This window comes from Syngnathoides biaculeatus, chromosome 3, assembly GCF_019802595.1.
Source record: "Syngnathoides biaculeatus isolate LvHL_M chromosome 3, ASM1980259v1, whole genome shotgun sequence".
In the NCBI taxonomy this organism is placed as follows: domain Eukaryota; kingdom Metazoa; phylum Chordata; class Actinopteri; order Syngnathiformes; family Syngnathidae; genus Syngnathoides; species Syngnathoides biaculeatus.
In genome coordinates, this window is record NC_084642.1 from 33,891,621 (window position 1) to 33,908,341 (window position 16,721).

Genomic DNA, 16,721 nt, shown 5'->3' on the forward strand with positions numbered 1-16,721 from the left:
ATGATACTGTGTTTCCAGTAATTTAGTTTTTCCACCTATTTAAAGTACTGTTTTACTGTAGTATAATCGCGAGAGGAGGCCATATTATACAGCTCGACCATGTGAAACTATGTCTGACCTGATAACGGAACCATAGATTCTTTTGATAGACTCCTGCAACTGACTGATGTCAGCCCCAGTGTTTCCTGACCAGACATGTTACAACATGTTCATGCGTGGCCCCTACGTTTCCTGTCCTGACTTGCTCAGCAAACATGCCGCAACATGTTTGTACGTAACACTACACTTCTCACAAACATTTGCCTAGCAGTGTTATAAGGTTGCCCTTGGATGACCCCCTAATTATACCATGTTACCTCGCTTGATCCTTTCATGTGCCAAATTTTATTGTTGTATAACCCTTTGAGGTAAAAAAAAAATAAAAAAAAATGCAACATGTGAAACTTTGTTTTATACACCTTTTAAACTAACATTTTTATTGCTTTTTTTTAACCATTTATTGTTTTTTAATCCGTGATGTTACAGGTGACTGCTCATGCCCTTTAAAGCACCGATTTGCTATTTTACAACCCTTTAAAGTACCGCTTTTATTGTTTACTGGCCATTGGCGGAAGCCATAATGATGTCACATGATCCAAACAAAGCCCGTAAGGGTCAAAAGTCAACGCCATGAACCTGTCAAATCATGATCTGTCAAGAGTTTATGTGGGAATAATTGTGATCATAATTATCATACATTTGCTTCCAATAAAGAAATGCTTTGCTCTGCCCTAGATAATGTGGCAGCCTCCTAGCAGGAGATAGCAAGAACAAAAACATTTAATCATCAGAACTGTTGCCTGTTAAAGAAATGATGACCACACATGTATTCAGCAATCTTCCACACATGCACACACACATGAACAAACATGAACACCTTGTTTCAAACTGTTTTGCTTGTCGTCTCCTTTTTGTAACATCCATGTAAATAAGGGGCGTCTCAAAACTAAATAAATAGAGGGGCCGAGGAGAGGATAATCAGAGAGTGCAGTGGTGAATTGTACGAGACAGTTCCTCTCCTCTCTCCTCGCGAAACTTGAACTGGTGTCTTTGCTTCCTTTTTTGTCCTGTTTAATGAATGTCTGATTGGTGAACCTGACATTTACTTGGTCCTTCGATCTCAAGATACCTGAGGTTTCCAGGGGGCAAGTCGACGTCCAGGCAAAGACCGTGGCCACGGCACTTGAGACCCTTTCCGGGACTGGGCCTCGACTTTGCGCCTGGAGGCTGAGGGTTGACAAGAAGCCGAAGGAAGTGAAGACATCTCTGGTGAGTAGGAAACTCCCACACTCATGAGGAATGAGTGAATGCGCGTCTGGGTGACTGCGGCAGAACCAAACCTCGAGAATACTAGTCACTATCGAGTAGACTAGTCTATAAAACTGAGAAAAGGGCAAGGTGTGTCCTGTACGTGAGCTCCGTGAAACGTGTGCATGTGTAAAAGTGTGAGTGGAGGTTTGCTACCTCATTTGAACAGGAAATTGAGTGACAACTGTTTGAGGATACAGAGGTAAGAATTCTCCACCAGTTGTGGTAGAAGCTTGAGAATTACTTCAAACGGAATGTAATTGTCACCCTGTTGAGGGGGAAGTCAGTAGAGTCACCCTAGGTGAACCACTGACTCCAACAGGGGCAAAACAAATAGCAAAATAGTTGATAAATAGCAAAATACTTGAAACATAACATTTGAAAAAAAATAATAAAAATTATGTGTAAGGACTAGAAGTTTGTAGAAAGCAAATTTCCTACTAAAACAAAACATCTAAATTTGTGGATAACACAATATGACTTTGCTGGCCAGATCAACATACACGCAAAAATATATATAGTTAACCAGCAGGATAAAATAAGAGAAACACACACACAGACACAAAAAAACAACAAAAAAAAGCTGGACTCAAGATGATGTGAAAACGGCCATAAAATGTATCACATCTCATAAAGTTGATGTAACATAATTCGTCCAGGGAACGGAAGACTTGAGAAAATCTTACCACTTAAATGATGTGGAAGTACAATAAATTTGGATGACAGCAAAGTACTTTCTCACAGCAGCAGGGAGTTCAAGGGTTAATATCGCGCACTTCTACTAGATTTTTAAAAATAAAAAAAGGGAATTTTTTTCTGCCATTGGAAGAGCAAAATAAAATAATGAACCATTTGAAGAATATAGAATTGGAATGACTGCATGTTTTAAGGCAAACAGTGGCATTCCTGAAGATCACACTCCAGGGAGTGTGTATCAAGGGCAATTAAAAAAATGCTCTTCATGCGAATTCAAATAATCCACCAAAACAATAGATTGAAAAACATTGGGTTGATAAACCGACTGGCAGCCTATAACATTACGTTAACCAAGCACTACACGCAGGAAGAGTGCTACAAAATAAGAAAAAGAAAATTGACACCTTTCTGACAGAGAAAGGAGAAATTTATGGAGCTTTATGCGAAACATTTAATAATTGTGGCCGCAGATGAGGAAGAGTGCAGCCATCTCCCCATCAAAAATGTCACAACTAATGCTCCCAAAATGCAACTTTTTAATTTGTCCCATACGTTTTTGGGGAAGAGATGGCTTGCTGAAACTAGGACTGCGCTTAATTCCCTCTCTGACGAGAAAAATAGAAGTAGAAAGAAAAGAAAGGAATTACTGAGAGCACAGTTAAATATCTTACAAAATAGGAATCCAGCGCTCTATTATTACACCTTACATATTCCAAACAACCTCCCACAAGAACAGGAGATTTCTTGCTGCAAACAGCTCAAGACGTGATTGAACAACCACAAAATGACGTAGGAAGTGACTCATTGCATGTGACAATGTAGTATAAGATAAACTTATAACAGCCCACACCAGTCAAAATCATGATTATCTGTACTCAGATGGTATATCAGTCGTGGTGACAGGAACAAGACTGACTGACAAACTAATTGCACTACACAAGGAATGGACACCACCACACACGTCATTACAACAGGAGTGGGAGAGTTTGGGACAATTTGTTTTGGTAGTACGAAATGTTCCTGATTGGACAGAAAAAGAACCAGATTTGGATTGGGACGACTGAACTGTACAGACAATATCTTATTGGACAGTCTTAAACAATCTGAGACCAGATGCTGCTGTATTCATGGTGGTATCACAATCTACACAGACAATACTGGAAAAAGAGAGGAATAGCGACAACTACAGGGAACACAGTGACACATGCAGAGCGGCTACAAAATTTGCTCATAGCAGTTCAATTACCAAAAGAAATAGCCATATGTAAATGTGCAGGACACACATCAAATACAGATAAAGAATCATTAGCAAATGGATTTACAGATAAAATAGCAAAAGAAGCAGCAAAACCTTTATGGGATTAGCTGACCATGTCTTTGTAAAAGGAAGAATTTTTTTTGGAGCTATGGATACTTAATATGGGACATATTCATCAAAATTCTGATCCACCATCCGGTGTGTCAGGAGGGGAAAGCTGTATACCTAAAGACTAAAGAAATTAACATCGCAAAAAAGGATTTTACAGCTAAATTGGAAAAACATTTGACTCCAAATTAGTCTTGCACAGATTACAAATCAGTCACTAATTACATGCAACAAGCCCCAGAACACAACGGGGCTAGCCGACGACCTGAACAGCTTTTACTGCAGATTTGAAAAAGACACTTTCACTTAACACACTTGCCAAGACGTACCACCGTCCACTTCAACAGGTTCAACATCTCCAAGTCCACCGTTTAACATCCATAAAAGGGGCCTGACGACGATCTTCAAACAACAAAAGATCAACACAGACCTTGTGTCCCCATCCTGCCTCAAAGTCTGCGCAGACCAACTTGAAAATTGAATTAAAAATTTGCCCAACAAATATGAGCATTCATCGAAAGAATCCCATACCAGATTGGTCGTAGCCCGTTTGACATGTCCACTCCCGGCACAGTTAACCTGCAGGGGATCAGTGGAAATTCAGCTACTCTGGGTCAAAGCCAAAAAAAGAGGAAAGCGACTTAGTCGACAGAAGAAGAGGAATGCACAGAGACTACAACTGAATGTAGGGACTTTGAATGTTGGTACTATGATTGGAAAAGCTCAGACGTTGGTTGACATAATGAGGAGAAAGGTTGATATATTGAGCAACCGAGAGAGTAGGCGGAAATGTAGTAGACGTTTAGGAGCAGGGTTTAAATAATTTTACCATGGAGTAGCCGGGAAGAGAAATGGAGTAGGGGTTATTTTAAAAGAAGAGCGGGGTAAGAATGTCTTGGAGGGGAAAAGAGTATCAGATCGAGTGATGAGGCTCCAAATTTGAAATTGAGGGTGTTATGTAAATAGAGATTACTGGTTATGCATCACAAGTAGAATGTGACCTGAAGTTGAAAGAGAAACTCTGGAAGGTAATAGATGAAGTAGTTCGGAGCATACCAGACAGAGAGAGAGTTGCAATTGGTGCAGATTGTAATGGGCATGTTTAGAAACAGGGGCGATGAAGAAGTAATGGGTAAGTACGGCATCCTGGAAAGCAGCTTTGAGGGACACATGGTCGTGGACTTTGCAAAAAGGAAGGAAATGGCTGTTGTGAACATTTTTTTTTTTTTACCAGAAAAGGCAGGAACATAGAATGACCTATAAGAGTGGAGGTAGGAGCACGCAGGTGGATTACATTTTGTGCAGACGATATAATCTGAAGATTACTGACTTTAAAGTGGTGTTAGAGGAGAGTGGAGCTCAACAGCATAGGATGGTGGTGTGTAGGGTGACTTTGGTGGTGGGTAGGAAGCTCAAGAAGACAACGGTAGAGCAGAGAACAGTGTGGTGGAAGCTGAGAAAGGAAGAATGTCGTGCGGGCTTTCGGAAAGAGGTCAGACAGGCTCTCGGTGGACAGGTGGAGCTCCCGGAAGACTGGACAACTAGAGCCAAGGTGATCAGAGAGACAGGCAGTTGGTGTGTCATCTGGTAGGAGAGAGGAGAAGGAGACTTGGTGGTGGGACCCCAAAATACAGGAAGTCATACAAGGAAAGAGATTAGAGAGACTAAGGAGAGGCGAAAGGAATACATTGAGATGCAACGTAGGGCAAAGGTAGAGGTGGCGAAGGCGAAACAAGAGGCATATGACGACATGTACTCCAGGTTAGATATGAAAGAATGAGAAAAGGAGCTCTACAGGTTGGCCAGACAGAGGGATAGAGATGGGAAGGATGTGTAGCAAGTAAAGGTGATTAAGGATAGCGATGGAAATATGTTGACTGGTGCCGGTAGTGTACTAAGTAGATGGAAAGAGTACTTTGAGAAGTTAATGAATGAACAAAATGGGAGAGAAGGTAGAGTTGAAGACAAGCGTGAATGACCGGGACGTGGCTTTGATAAGTAAGGGAGAAATTAGAAAGGCACTGAACAGAATGAAAAATAGAAACAGATGACGACATGTACACCATGTTGGACACGAAAGAAGGAGAAAAGGGTCTCTACAGGTTGGCTAGAAAGAAGGCTAGAGATGGGAAAGATGTGCAGTAGGTAAGGGTGATTAAGGATAGATGTGGAAATGTGTTGACTGGTGCCAATAGTGTGCTAGGTAGATGGAAAGAATACTTTGAGAAGTTGATGCATGAAAAAATAAGAGAGAAGGAAGAGTAGAAGAGGTAAAGTGTGAAGGACCAGGAATTGACAATGATAAGTAAAGGGATTATTATAAATAAATAAATATTATAATATAAATTATAATTATAAAGCCCCAAGAGGATGAAAATGGAAAGGCAGTTGGTCCTGATGACTTACTGGTGGAGGTATGGAAACAATTTGGAGAGATGGCTGGGGAGTTTTTGACCAACTTATTCAACAGAATACTCGTGGGTGAGAAGATGCCTGAAGTATGGCGTAAAAGTTTGCTTGTTCTCATTTTTAAGAACAAAGGCGATTTGCATGGCTGTGGGAACTCTAGAGAAATAAAGATGATGAGCCACACAATGAAGTTATGGGAAAGAGTAGTGGAGGCTAGACTCAGGACAGAAGTAAGTATCTGCGAGGAACAGGATGGTTTCATGCCTAGAAAGAGTACCACAGATGCATTATTTGCCTTGAGGATGCTCGTGGAAAAGTATAGAGAAGGCCAGAAGGAACTACATTGTGTCTTTGTGGATCTAGAGAAAGTCTATGACAGCGTACCAAGAGAGCAACTGTGACACTGCATGCATAAGTCTGGTGTGCTGGAGAAATATGTTAGAATAATATGTATGTATGAGGGCACCAGAACAATCGTGAGGTCTGCCATAGGTGTGACAGAAGAATTTAATGTGGAGGAGGGACTGCATCAGGGATCAGCTCTGAGCCCCTTCCTGTTTGCTGTGTTCATGGATAGGCTGAAAGATGAGGTTAGACTGGAATCCCCTTGGACCATGATGTTTGCATATGACATCGTGATTTTCAGTGAAAGCAGGAAGCAGGTGGAGGAACAATTGGAAAGATGGAGACATGCACTGGAAAGGAGAGGAATGAAGATTAGCCGAAGTAAAACAGAATATATGTGCGTGAATGAGAAAAGTAGAGGGGGAAAAGTGAGGCTACAGGGAGAAGAGATAGCGAGGGTGGACGACTTCAAATATTTGGGGTCAACAATACAGAGCAATGGAGAGTGTGGTCAGGAAGTGAAGAAACGGGTCCAAGCAGGCTGGAACAGCTGGCGAAAGGTGTCTGGTGTGTTATGTGACAGAAGAGTGTCTGCTAGGATGAAGGGCAAAATTTACAAAACAGTGGTGAGGCCAGCCACGATGTGCGGATTAGAGACGGTGGCACTGAAGAAACAACAAGAAGCAGAACTGGAGGTGGCAGAAATGAAGATGCTGAGGTTCTCGAATGCTGTGAACACGTTGGATAAGGATTAGAAATGAGCTCATTAGAGGGACAGCCAAAGTTGGGTGTTTAGGAGACAAGGTTTGAGAGAGCAGACTTCGATGGTTTGGACATGTCCAGAGGCGAGAGAGTGAGTATGTTGGTAGAAGGGTGCTGAGGATGGAGCTGCCAGACAAAAGAGCGAGAGGAAGACCAAAGAGAAGGTCGATGGCTGTTGTGAGGGAAGACATGAGGGTAGTGGGTGTTCAAGAGGAAGATGCAGGAGATAGCCTTAGATGGAAAAAGATGACACGCTGTGGCGACCCCTAACTTAAGAAAAAGAAGATAATTGAAGTTTATTGAAAAGTCAATCAGTAGAACAAAATTTCGAGAGGTAAAGACAATGAAGACAAAATATGGCACAAATTGTCAACATGATGAGAAAAGTTAATCATGACATGACGGTGAAACATTAAATATGAGTTGCATTGGGTTGTAGTGTTACACCCTGTGAGAGGAGAGGACGAAATCAAACAGGACAATGACAAGAGAAGAAGCATTCAGGACAAAGGTCGTAAACCCGGTTGTACAACTGAAGTATGGTGGAATTGACTAAATCACTGAATTATAGGTCTATTGGACAAGAGTATAAGTGAGGGAATACACAAGCAATTTGCATAATAATAGGTTATTTGTTGCAATACGTGAGTGGTCCCACACTTACTCAAAGAGTACCACGGGTGAGTGCCTACAGACGTATGCAAGTGAATTGACAGTTGAAGGACAGAAGTGTCCTCTCATTGGTGAGGCCGCACCGTGGAGGCTGAGAACCCTTACCAATCAATCGAGGGTGTGATCAGGGCCAGGGGTCCACTTGAGTAGCCCTGAGAAACCTAACCTCTGAGAGTGTTGATATTCCTTTTTAGATTGATGCTTTTGATTTATTGTGCTGAAGAAAGTTTACACTTATTTGGAATTCTTGGAGCAGTTCAACACATGTCCTAAAACCATTATTGTAAAAATAGTTGTTATAGGTGGTCAATTCCATGTTGTTCCCACGTACTAAAATAAACGTGCACATCATTAATTTTGAAATCTGGATTATTACAGATTGGGGAGAGCATACTGGGAGCTAAATGAGATCCTGCGGATTCTCAACTTTACTCCCAAGATGTAAATGTGGATGTGATTTCAGTGGTACCTCGACTAACTAAAGTCGCTGCTCACAAAGCATTGAAAGTTGAAAGAATGTTAATGTTAATGCTGGGTTTGAATTTATAATTTGCGGAATATTATTTTAGTTGAATTAAGTTGTGTGCCTGCCCCCTCCTCCTGTCCCTCACAATGCCTTTTTGTTCACCCTTCTCCGCATCGCTGCTCAATGGCAAAGGTAAATGAACATCATTTTTTGATACAGGGAGTCCTACGGTTACAGCGTCCTCAACCTATGACATTTGGACTTTACGATGCCCATTATTTTGTCGAGCTAAAGTGAAGAAAGTAAGTATTTGAACACCCTTCTACATTGCAAGTTCTCCCACCAAGAAATCATGGAGGGTGCTGAAATTTTCATTTTATGTCCATGTCCACCGTGAGAGAGATAATCTAAAAAGAAAAATCCAGAAATCACAATGTATGATTTTTTAACAATTTATTTGTGTGATACAGCTGCAAATACAGTGAAGAAAATAAGTATTTGAACACCCTGCTATATTGTAAGTTTCCTCACCTAGAAATCATGGAGGGGTCTGAAATTTTCATTGTAGGTGCACATCCACTGTGAGGGAGATCATCTAAAAAGAAAAACCCAAAAATCACAATGTATGAAACTCAAACTTGTAACATGGCCAAGACCAAAGAGCTGTCCAAAGACACCAGAGACAAAATTGTACAACTCCACACAGCTGGAAAGGGCTACGGAGAAATTCCCAAGCAGCTTGGTGAAAAAAGGTCCACTGTTGACGCAATAATTAGAAAATGGAAGAAGCTTGACATTACAGTCAATCTCAATCGGAGTGGAGCCCCATGCAATATATCACCTCATGGGGTCTCAATGATCCTTAGAAAGTGAGGAATCAGCTCAGGACTACATAACAGGACTTGGTCAATGACCTGAAAAGAGCTGGGACTATCTTTTCCAAGGTGACTGTTGGTAATACACCAAGATGTCATGGTTTGAAATCATGCATGGCATGGAAGGTTCTCCTGCTTAAACCAGCACATGTCAAGGCCCGTCTTAAGTTTGCCAATGACCATTTGTATGATACAGAGGAGTCATGGGACAAAGGTTTGTGGTCAGATGAGACCAAAATTGAACTTTTTAAGACATAATTCCACTAACTGTGTTTGGAGGAAGACAAATTCCATCCCAAGAACACAATCCCTCCTGTGAAGCATGGGGGTGGTAGCATCACGCTTTGGGGGTGTTTTTCTGCGCATGGGACAGGACGACTGCACTGTATTAAGGAGAGGATGTCCGCGGCCATGTATTGTGAAATTTTGGGGAACAACCTCTTTCCCTCAGTCAGAACATTGAAGATGGGTCGTGGCTGGGTCTTTCAACATGACAATGACCTGAACCAGGCAGCCAGGAAAACCTAGGAGTGGCTCTGTAAGAAGCATATCAAGGTTCTGCCGTGGCCGAGCCACTCTCAGACCTAAACCCAATATAAAATCTTTGGAGGGAACTGAAACTGTGTGTTTCTCAGTGACAGCCCAGAAACCTGTCTGATCTAGAGAAGATCTGTTTGGAGGAGTGGGCCAAAATCCCTCCTGCAGTGTGTGCAAACCTGGTGAACAACTATAGGAAACGTAATTGTAAACAAAGGATGTTGTACCAAATAGTAACATTGTTTTTCTCAGGTGTTCAAATTCTCATTTGCAGCTGTATCACAGAAATAAATCATTTAAAAAATCTTACATTATGATTTCTGGATTTTTTTTTTAGATTATCTCTCACAGTGGACAAGCACCTGATAATGGTCGATAACTAGCAGGGGGAGTAGTGTCTTCACCTGACTTAATAATTGAAGCTGTGTTCATATTGTGACTAATTTGTCCTTTATTGTTTTTCTCCTTGACTGTTCTGAAAAGTTGAGCCGTTTGTATTGACAAGAAAAGTTAAATTAATTCAATGGGGATTTCGTCCGGGCCAGGTGTTCGACCTGATTGCATATTTTTAGGTATTGTCATTCTGCGATCGTTAAAGGAACATCAAGGCTCTCGTTAATGTGTATTGAACAGGAATGGAATTTTGCTGAATTCAAACAATTCTGCAAGGAAGAGTGGCCAAACTCTACCCACCGAGCTGTGCAAGACAGTGCTGGTAAGAGAAATCACTATATTTCATTTGTTATTAGGATTAGGAACAATTCCTTATCACACAAGGCCCTGTAACATTGTGTCCTAATAATATATATTTTTCTTAATCAATTGAATCACTATTTAAAATCAACATTTTAAGGTCACTTGGTTTATATTTTGTCTGATATTTACATTTGATTGATGATCTTAAAGAAAGTGGGAAAACCATGCACAAATATAAGAAATTGAAAAGGAGGCAAGACTTTTTCAGGGCACTGAACATTCAGTCTTTCCTTTGATGATCAGATCATTGTAGAAATAAATCAATATCAAAATAAAATTACAACTGATGTATTCTAGGCAGTAAAACTTGAAGATTTAACTGGTTGAAAAAAGAGGAAAGGTTAAATAAAGATTAACACCTGAGCGCTACCCTAAGTTTTGCAGAGCGTGCTCGAGGATTCTCTTTAATATCAACCTTTTCTGGGGTAATCACTTTTTTTTGCAAATGATGCCAATAAATACTTGTGGCATCCTTTTTTGGGTCAACCGACTTTTCCTTTTTTCCGGCTTGCCTCCCCAAGCCAAAGTAATATTGCTCTAAATTTGACAAATCACCATCTTGAAGGAAGCGCTTAACCAGTCGGTCTTCTAGTGAGTGAAACGTGATGATGCAAAGACGTCCTCCAGATTTCAATGCTGTCCGGGCAGCGCGCAGACCAGCGTGAAGTTCGTTCAACTCATCATTCACAAAGATACGGAGAGCCTGAAAGGTTTTCGTTGCCACATGCGCGGGTCGGTGGAGTCTGTCCTTTCGAGCATAGATAGCAGCTGCAGGAAAAGATCCTAGAGACAGACAGACAGACAGACAAAATTTGGGTTTCACTATTTATGAGTTTAAGTTAAAATTTAATTGCATATGAAACACAAACTACACAAAGTAAACTGGGCCTTGCTCTAAACCTTGGACTCAAACTGTCAAAAAAAGAAAAACTTTTTATACACTCTATAAACACTCTCTGTTGTGTGAATAGAATTTTTTTGAAGAGTTTTTCTTCATGTTCAGCTTGCTTACTTGTGTTGGATATGTCTTGGTTATTGTAATTTTCTGGAAAGCAGCATGTTAGCACACTGTTTGGAAACAGAATAAGACAAGACACCTCAACGTGCTCCTCTTTATATGGAAATTTTTGATATATGATGGTGTTTTCTTTCAATTTTGTTCATTTGTTTAGCAAGCGATAGCAGTGTGGAATTCATGTTCGCTTGAGTGAAATGTAAACACTGGCAAGAATGAAACGAGTAGAATGGCTTACAGTTCAAAAACATTGACTCTAAATGCAGGCTGCAGTGTGTGGAGAGCTCTGTGACGTCTGTAGACCATTTTTCATTGATATAGAAACATATGCCACCGCCTTTTAATTTCCCCGATAATTCCATGACGCAGTCTGCCCAGAGAAGATGGTGGCCGAGAAGCATCACGGCGCCATCAAGAACACCCTGACAAAGCCATGTCACTGTGAAGCACAACGAGGCCTAACATCCGAAGTCTTTACTGGTCTTTCTCAGAAGATGAAGCTCGTCCATTTTGTTGCGTTGGGATCTGTCATGCTCCTGGATTCCAGCCCGGGCTGGGCGTGGCCAGCTAATCAGAAGGTGCACACCTGCGCCTCATGAACACTGATTAGACCCAGTACATATAGGACCCGGGGGACGACAAATACTCCGCTAGATCGTTGCTCTTGATGCCTCGTTCCCGCACTCCTGCTTTCCTGACTTCTGATCTCCGTGCACCGACCCACGCCTGTCCACTGACCACCCTCGTAAGCCCATCCGTACTGGTACTTCGGATTGTTTGGACTGTCTACCTGATCTCAGACCTCGGACCGAATAAAGGTTTCCTCTGTACTGTCTGCTGTCTCTGGAGTCGTGCATTTGGGTCCACCCTTGAGCCCCGCATCGTGACAGGATCTTAGATTCGGGAGGTGAATTGACAGAAAAGCCAATCTATATCCTCTCTCGCTTCACTTGGATATTGGCTTGCTTCACTCTGTTGTGTCGCCTGGGTCTCCATGCACCAGCACCAGCCTGCCGCCGGCCTTCTCAGCTGGGGTGGCTCATGTCCGCCAAGGAAGTAGGCATTTATCACCACGACACGGAGGTGGATAGGGCGTGGAGGTGGTTTGGCCGTGATAGTATGTCATTTAAATATGGCTTGGAACAATAGGGTAATATTGCCCCAGTAACTTCACTTGGTTGTGTGATGTTCTTAATTTTCAAAGAGCTTTCGTGTCAAAAGGGGCGTGTTCGTCTCCCATAGTTAGGTCCACTGTGTGTTTTCAATCGCGAATGTCCGGGGTGACGTCACGGACAGGGGATGAAGCCAATATTGCGACCACTTGAATGTCGTCGAATGACACTTCCGCAACTTTGCGCATGGATGGCGTGCTCTCCGCTCATATTTATTTTTTAATATAGACATTGAAGTGAATAATTTATGTATTTTTCATTTCAATAACTATTTGAGAATGTTTATAGGAATGACACTATACTTTTAAAGTCAGATAAAAGCAATCAAATATACAAAGTCAACACATAAGAAGCACAATTCACATACTACTTAATCTATGTTAAAGTATAAGTCAGATAAAAGCTATCAAATAAACACAGTCTGCACACAAGGTACACAAATCACATACTACCTGTGTGAAAATAAAATGGATATGACGATTTGTGATTTTGATTTTTCCAAGGATATGTGGATGGAAGGGATTAGGATAGAGTTGTTAGCGCGAGAGGATAAACTCGGGCCGAGCAGCTTCTACTCAAACGATACGCCTCGTATTTAGGTACTAACATAAGACTTGTTAAATTTCCTATAAGTCCTCACGTCCCTTGTTGTACCCGTTGTTTAGGTCATACACGTTATGAAGGTAAACATGTTCGATGCTTCTTCAACAGTACTGTTTGATCACAAATGCTACTCATTGTTAGCCAGCTAAGCTAAGGTGGTCTGGGCCTATAGGCATGTTTAAATTAGTACAAGTAAGTAAGTACTCACGGTCCTCGTTGTAAATGAAACGTAGGTTTTGCAGGTCATGTAAACACGTGTAAACATGTTTCTTGATTTTCCCGAGCTGGGCTAGGCTAGGCCGCGCAGCTTCAACACGAATGCAAACGGCTCTAATTTGGGTACTAAGATTATATAGATCATGATTTTAGTCGACTGAAGTCATCAGCAGGGGCGTCCCACATAGAGTACTCACAACATTCGTTCCAAATTAAGCAAGATTTGGGTAATGAATGGTCGCGTAGGTCGGAGCCTCTTCGATTTGTTGTCACCAGTTCGGAAACTGGAAGAGGCCCCGTTGCTCAGTGGTTAGAGCACTGGTTTGGTAAACCAGGGGTTGTGGGTTCATATCCCACTGGGGCCTCCACTCCCTGAGAAGGGTTGCGTCAGGAAGGGCATCCGGCGTAAAAATTGTGCCAAACGTATATATGCGTCCATCTGAGATGATACGCTGTGGCGACCCCGAAAGGGACAAGCCGAAAGAAACACACACAGTTCGGAAACTGGAAGCCAAACTGTAATACACTAAGATGTCATGGTTTGAAATCATGCCAGGTATGGAAGGTTTCCCTGCTTAAACCAGCACAGGACAAGGCCCGTCTAAAGTTTGCCAATGACCATTTGGATGATAAAGAGGAGTCATGGGAGAATGTTTTGTGGTCAGATGAGACCAAAATGGAACTCTCTGGTCATAATTTGACTCCCCGTGTTTAGAGGAAGACGAATGATGAGTTCCATCCCAAGAAAACCATCCCTACTGTGAAGCATGGGCATGCTAGCATCATGCTTTGGGGGTGTTTTTCTGCACATGGGACAGGACAACTGCACTGTATTAAGGAGAGGCTGACCGCGGCCATGTATTGTGAGATTTTAGGGAACAACCTCTTTCCCTCAGTCAGAGCATTGAAGATGGGTAGTGGCTGGGTCTTTCAACGGGACAATAACTTGAAGCACAAAGCCAGGAAAACCAAGGAGAAGCATATCAAGGTTCTGGCGTGGCCGAGCCACTCTCAGACCTAAACCCAATATAAAATCTTTAGAGGAAGCTGAAACTCCTTGTTTCTCACCAACAGCCAAGAAACCTGTCTGATCTTAAGAAGATCTGTGTGGAGGAGTGGGCCAAAATCCCTCCTGTAGTGTGTGCAAACCTGATGAACAGCTTCAGGAAACATTTGACCTCTATAATTGTAAACAAAGGCGACTGTACCAAATATTAACATTGGTTTTCTCAGGTGTTAAAATACTTATTTACAGCTGTATCACACAAATAAATAGTTAAAAAAAATCATACATTGTGATTTCTGGATTTTTCTTTTTAGATTCCCTCTCTCACAGTCGACACGCACGTACAATGAAAATTTCAGACCCCTCCATGATTTCTAAGTGGGAGAACTTGCAATAAAGCAGCGTGTTCAAATACTTATTTTCTTCACTGTGTGTGTGTGTGTGTGTGTGTGTGTGATATTAGAGCATGTAAATCAATATCAAAACTGCAACCTCAAAGTGCCACTGACACAAAAATCACATTTTAAAATAGGTATTGTCATCAAAACTAAAAATAATATTAATCCCTTTTATAATGACAGTCGTGAAAAGTGAGCTGGGAGCGGTTTATAATAGTGCAAAGATGCGTCTGTCTGACTCGATAATATGCGCATCGCAGTCACGGCCATGTTTGTCTGTGACGTCATCTGCAGACATCACACTGGAGCACTCGCCAATGAAAACACGCTGTGCCAAATGCAATGGCAGATGAATGAGAGCGAATTTCTCAATTTTATGACGCTCCTTCAGAGACTGAAGCTCTTTTTGAGGAAGAAAAAATCTCAGAAGCAAGTGAAGTGACCGGGGGCATTTTACCATATTGGTTCAAGCCGTATCTAGACGATATGCGCATCACTTCACCACTGACACAAGACGCCGCGACGAGTCACCCCGGCAGCGCCGGGACGAGCCACCGCGGCCCGGCCGCGAGCATTGTCATCGCTCGCTGAAAGAAGGACTACGTCTACCCCCCAAAAACTATTATTTTTTTAAAGAACTCTATCCACACCTACCTGTCACTTGGAATCCGTAAAGCTCTTGCCCTTTGTACCTGTGCAATCCATTTTTCACGATGAACCGGCTGTTTTGGAAAAGTGTGAAGAGTGAATCCATTCTCCTGAGTGTTCGAGCAATATCCAGCAATACAATGAGGTGGCATTTTGGCTAACAGGAAGAAACAAAGAGCTACCTTCCCGCAGGTAAAACTGCAATCCAGTGCCTTGTGAAAGTATTCAGCCACCTGTAACTTTTCAATCGTTCGCCTCATTTCAAGCTTCAAACACTAAGATATAAAATTTAATTTTTTGGGTCACGAATCAACAATGAGAGGGACACAATCATGAAGTGGAATTAAATTTATTGGATATTTTATATTTTTTTAACAAATAAAAAAAAACTGAAAAGTGGGGTGTGCAATATTATTCGGCTCCTCTACTTTCAGTGCAGCAAAATCATTCCAGAAGTTCAGTGAGGATCCCTCAATGATCCAATGTTGACTGATGATGATAAATAGAATCCACCTGTGTGTAATCAAGTCTCCGTATAAATGCACCTGCTCTGTGATAGTCTCAGGGTTCTGTTTAAAGTGCAGAGAGCATCATGAGGACCAAGGAACACACCAGGCAGGTCTAAGATACTGTACTGAAGAAGTTACAAAAGGATTTCCCAAGCTATAAACATCTCAAGGAGCACAGTGTAAGCAATCATTTTGAAATGGAAGGAGAATCAGACCACTGCAAATCTACCAAAACCCTGCAATCCCTCTAAACCTTTACCTCAAACAAGGAGAAGACTGATCAGAGATGCACCTAAGAGGCCCATGATCACTCTAAATGAACTGCAGAGATCTACAGCTGAGGTGGGAGAGTCCGTCCATGGGACAACAATCAGTCGTGCACTCCACACATCTGGCCTTTATGGAAGAGTGGTAAGAAGAAAGCCATTCCTCAAAGATATCCATAAAAAGTCTTGTTTAAAGTTTGCCACAAGCACCTGGGAGACACATCAAACATGTAGAAGAAGGTGCTCTGGTCAGATGAAACCAAAATTCAACTTTTTGGCCACAATGCAAAACGATATGTTTGGCGGAAAAGCAACACAGATTAACACTCAGAACACACCATCCCCACTGTCAAACATGGTGGTGGAAGCCTCATGGTTTGGGCCTGCTTTTCTTCAGCAGCGACAGGGATTATGGTTCAAATTGATTGGAAGATGAATGGAGCCAAATACAGAACCATTCTGGAAGAAAACCTGTTGGAGTCTGCAAAAGACCTGATACTGGGACAGAGATTTATCTTCCAACAGGACAATGATCGATAACATAAAGCCAAAACTATAGTTGAATGGTTCACAAATAAATGTATCCAGGTGTTAGAATGGCCAAGTCAAAGTCCAGACCTGAATCCAATCTGTGGGCAGAGCTGAAGACTGCTGTTC

General features: G+C 41.9%; 1 protein-coding gene across 2 annotated transcripts in view; it reads right to left on the reverse strand.

The window, feature by feature from the left end:
* Window positions 1-9,902: 9,902 nt before the first annotated feature.
* mettl15 (methyltransferase 15, mitochondrial 12S rRNA N4-cytidine) overlaps window positions 9,903-16,721 on the reverse strand; it is a 100,267-nt gene continuing 93,448 nt past the window's right edge. For both annotated transcript variants that reach the window (XM_061815512.1, XM_061815513.1), the window contains exon 6: window positions 9,903-11,014. In XM_061815512.1, coding sequence (XP_061671496.1) covers window positions 10,584-11,014 — 431 coding nt within the window. In that variant the 3' untranslated portion in view covers window positions 9,903-10,583. The remainder of the gene's footprint in view (window positions 11,015-16,721) is intronic.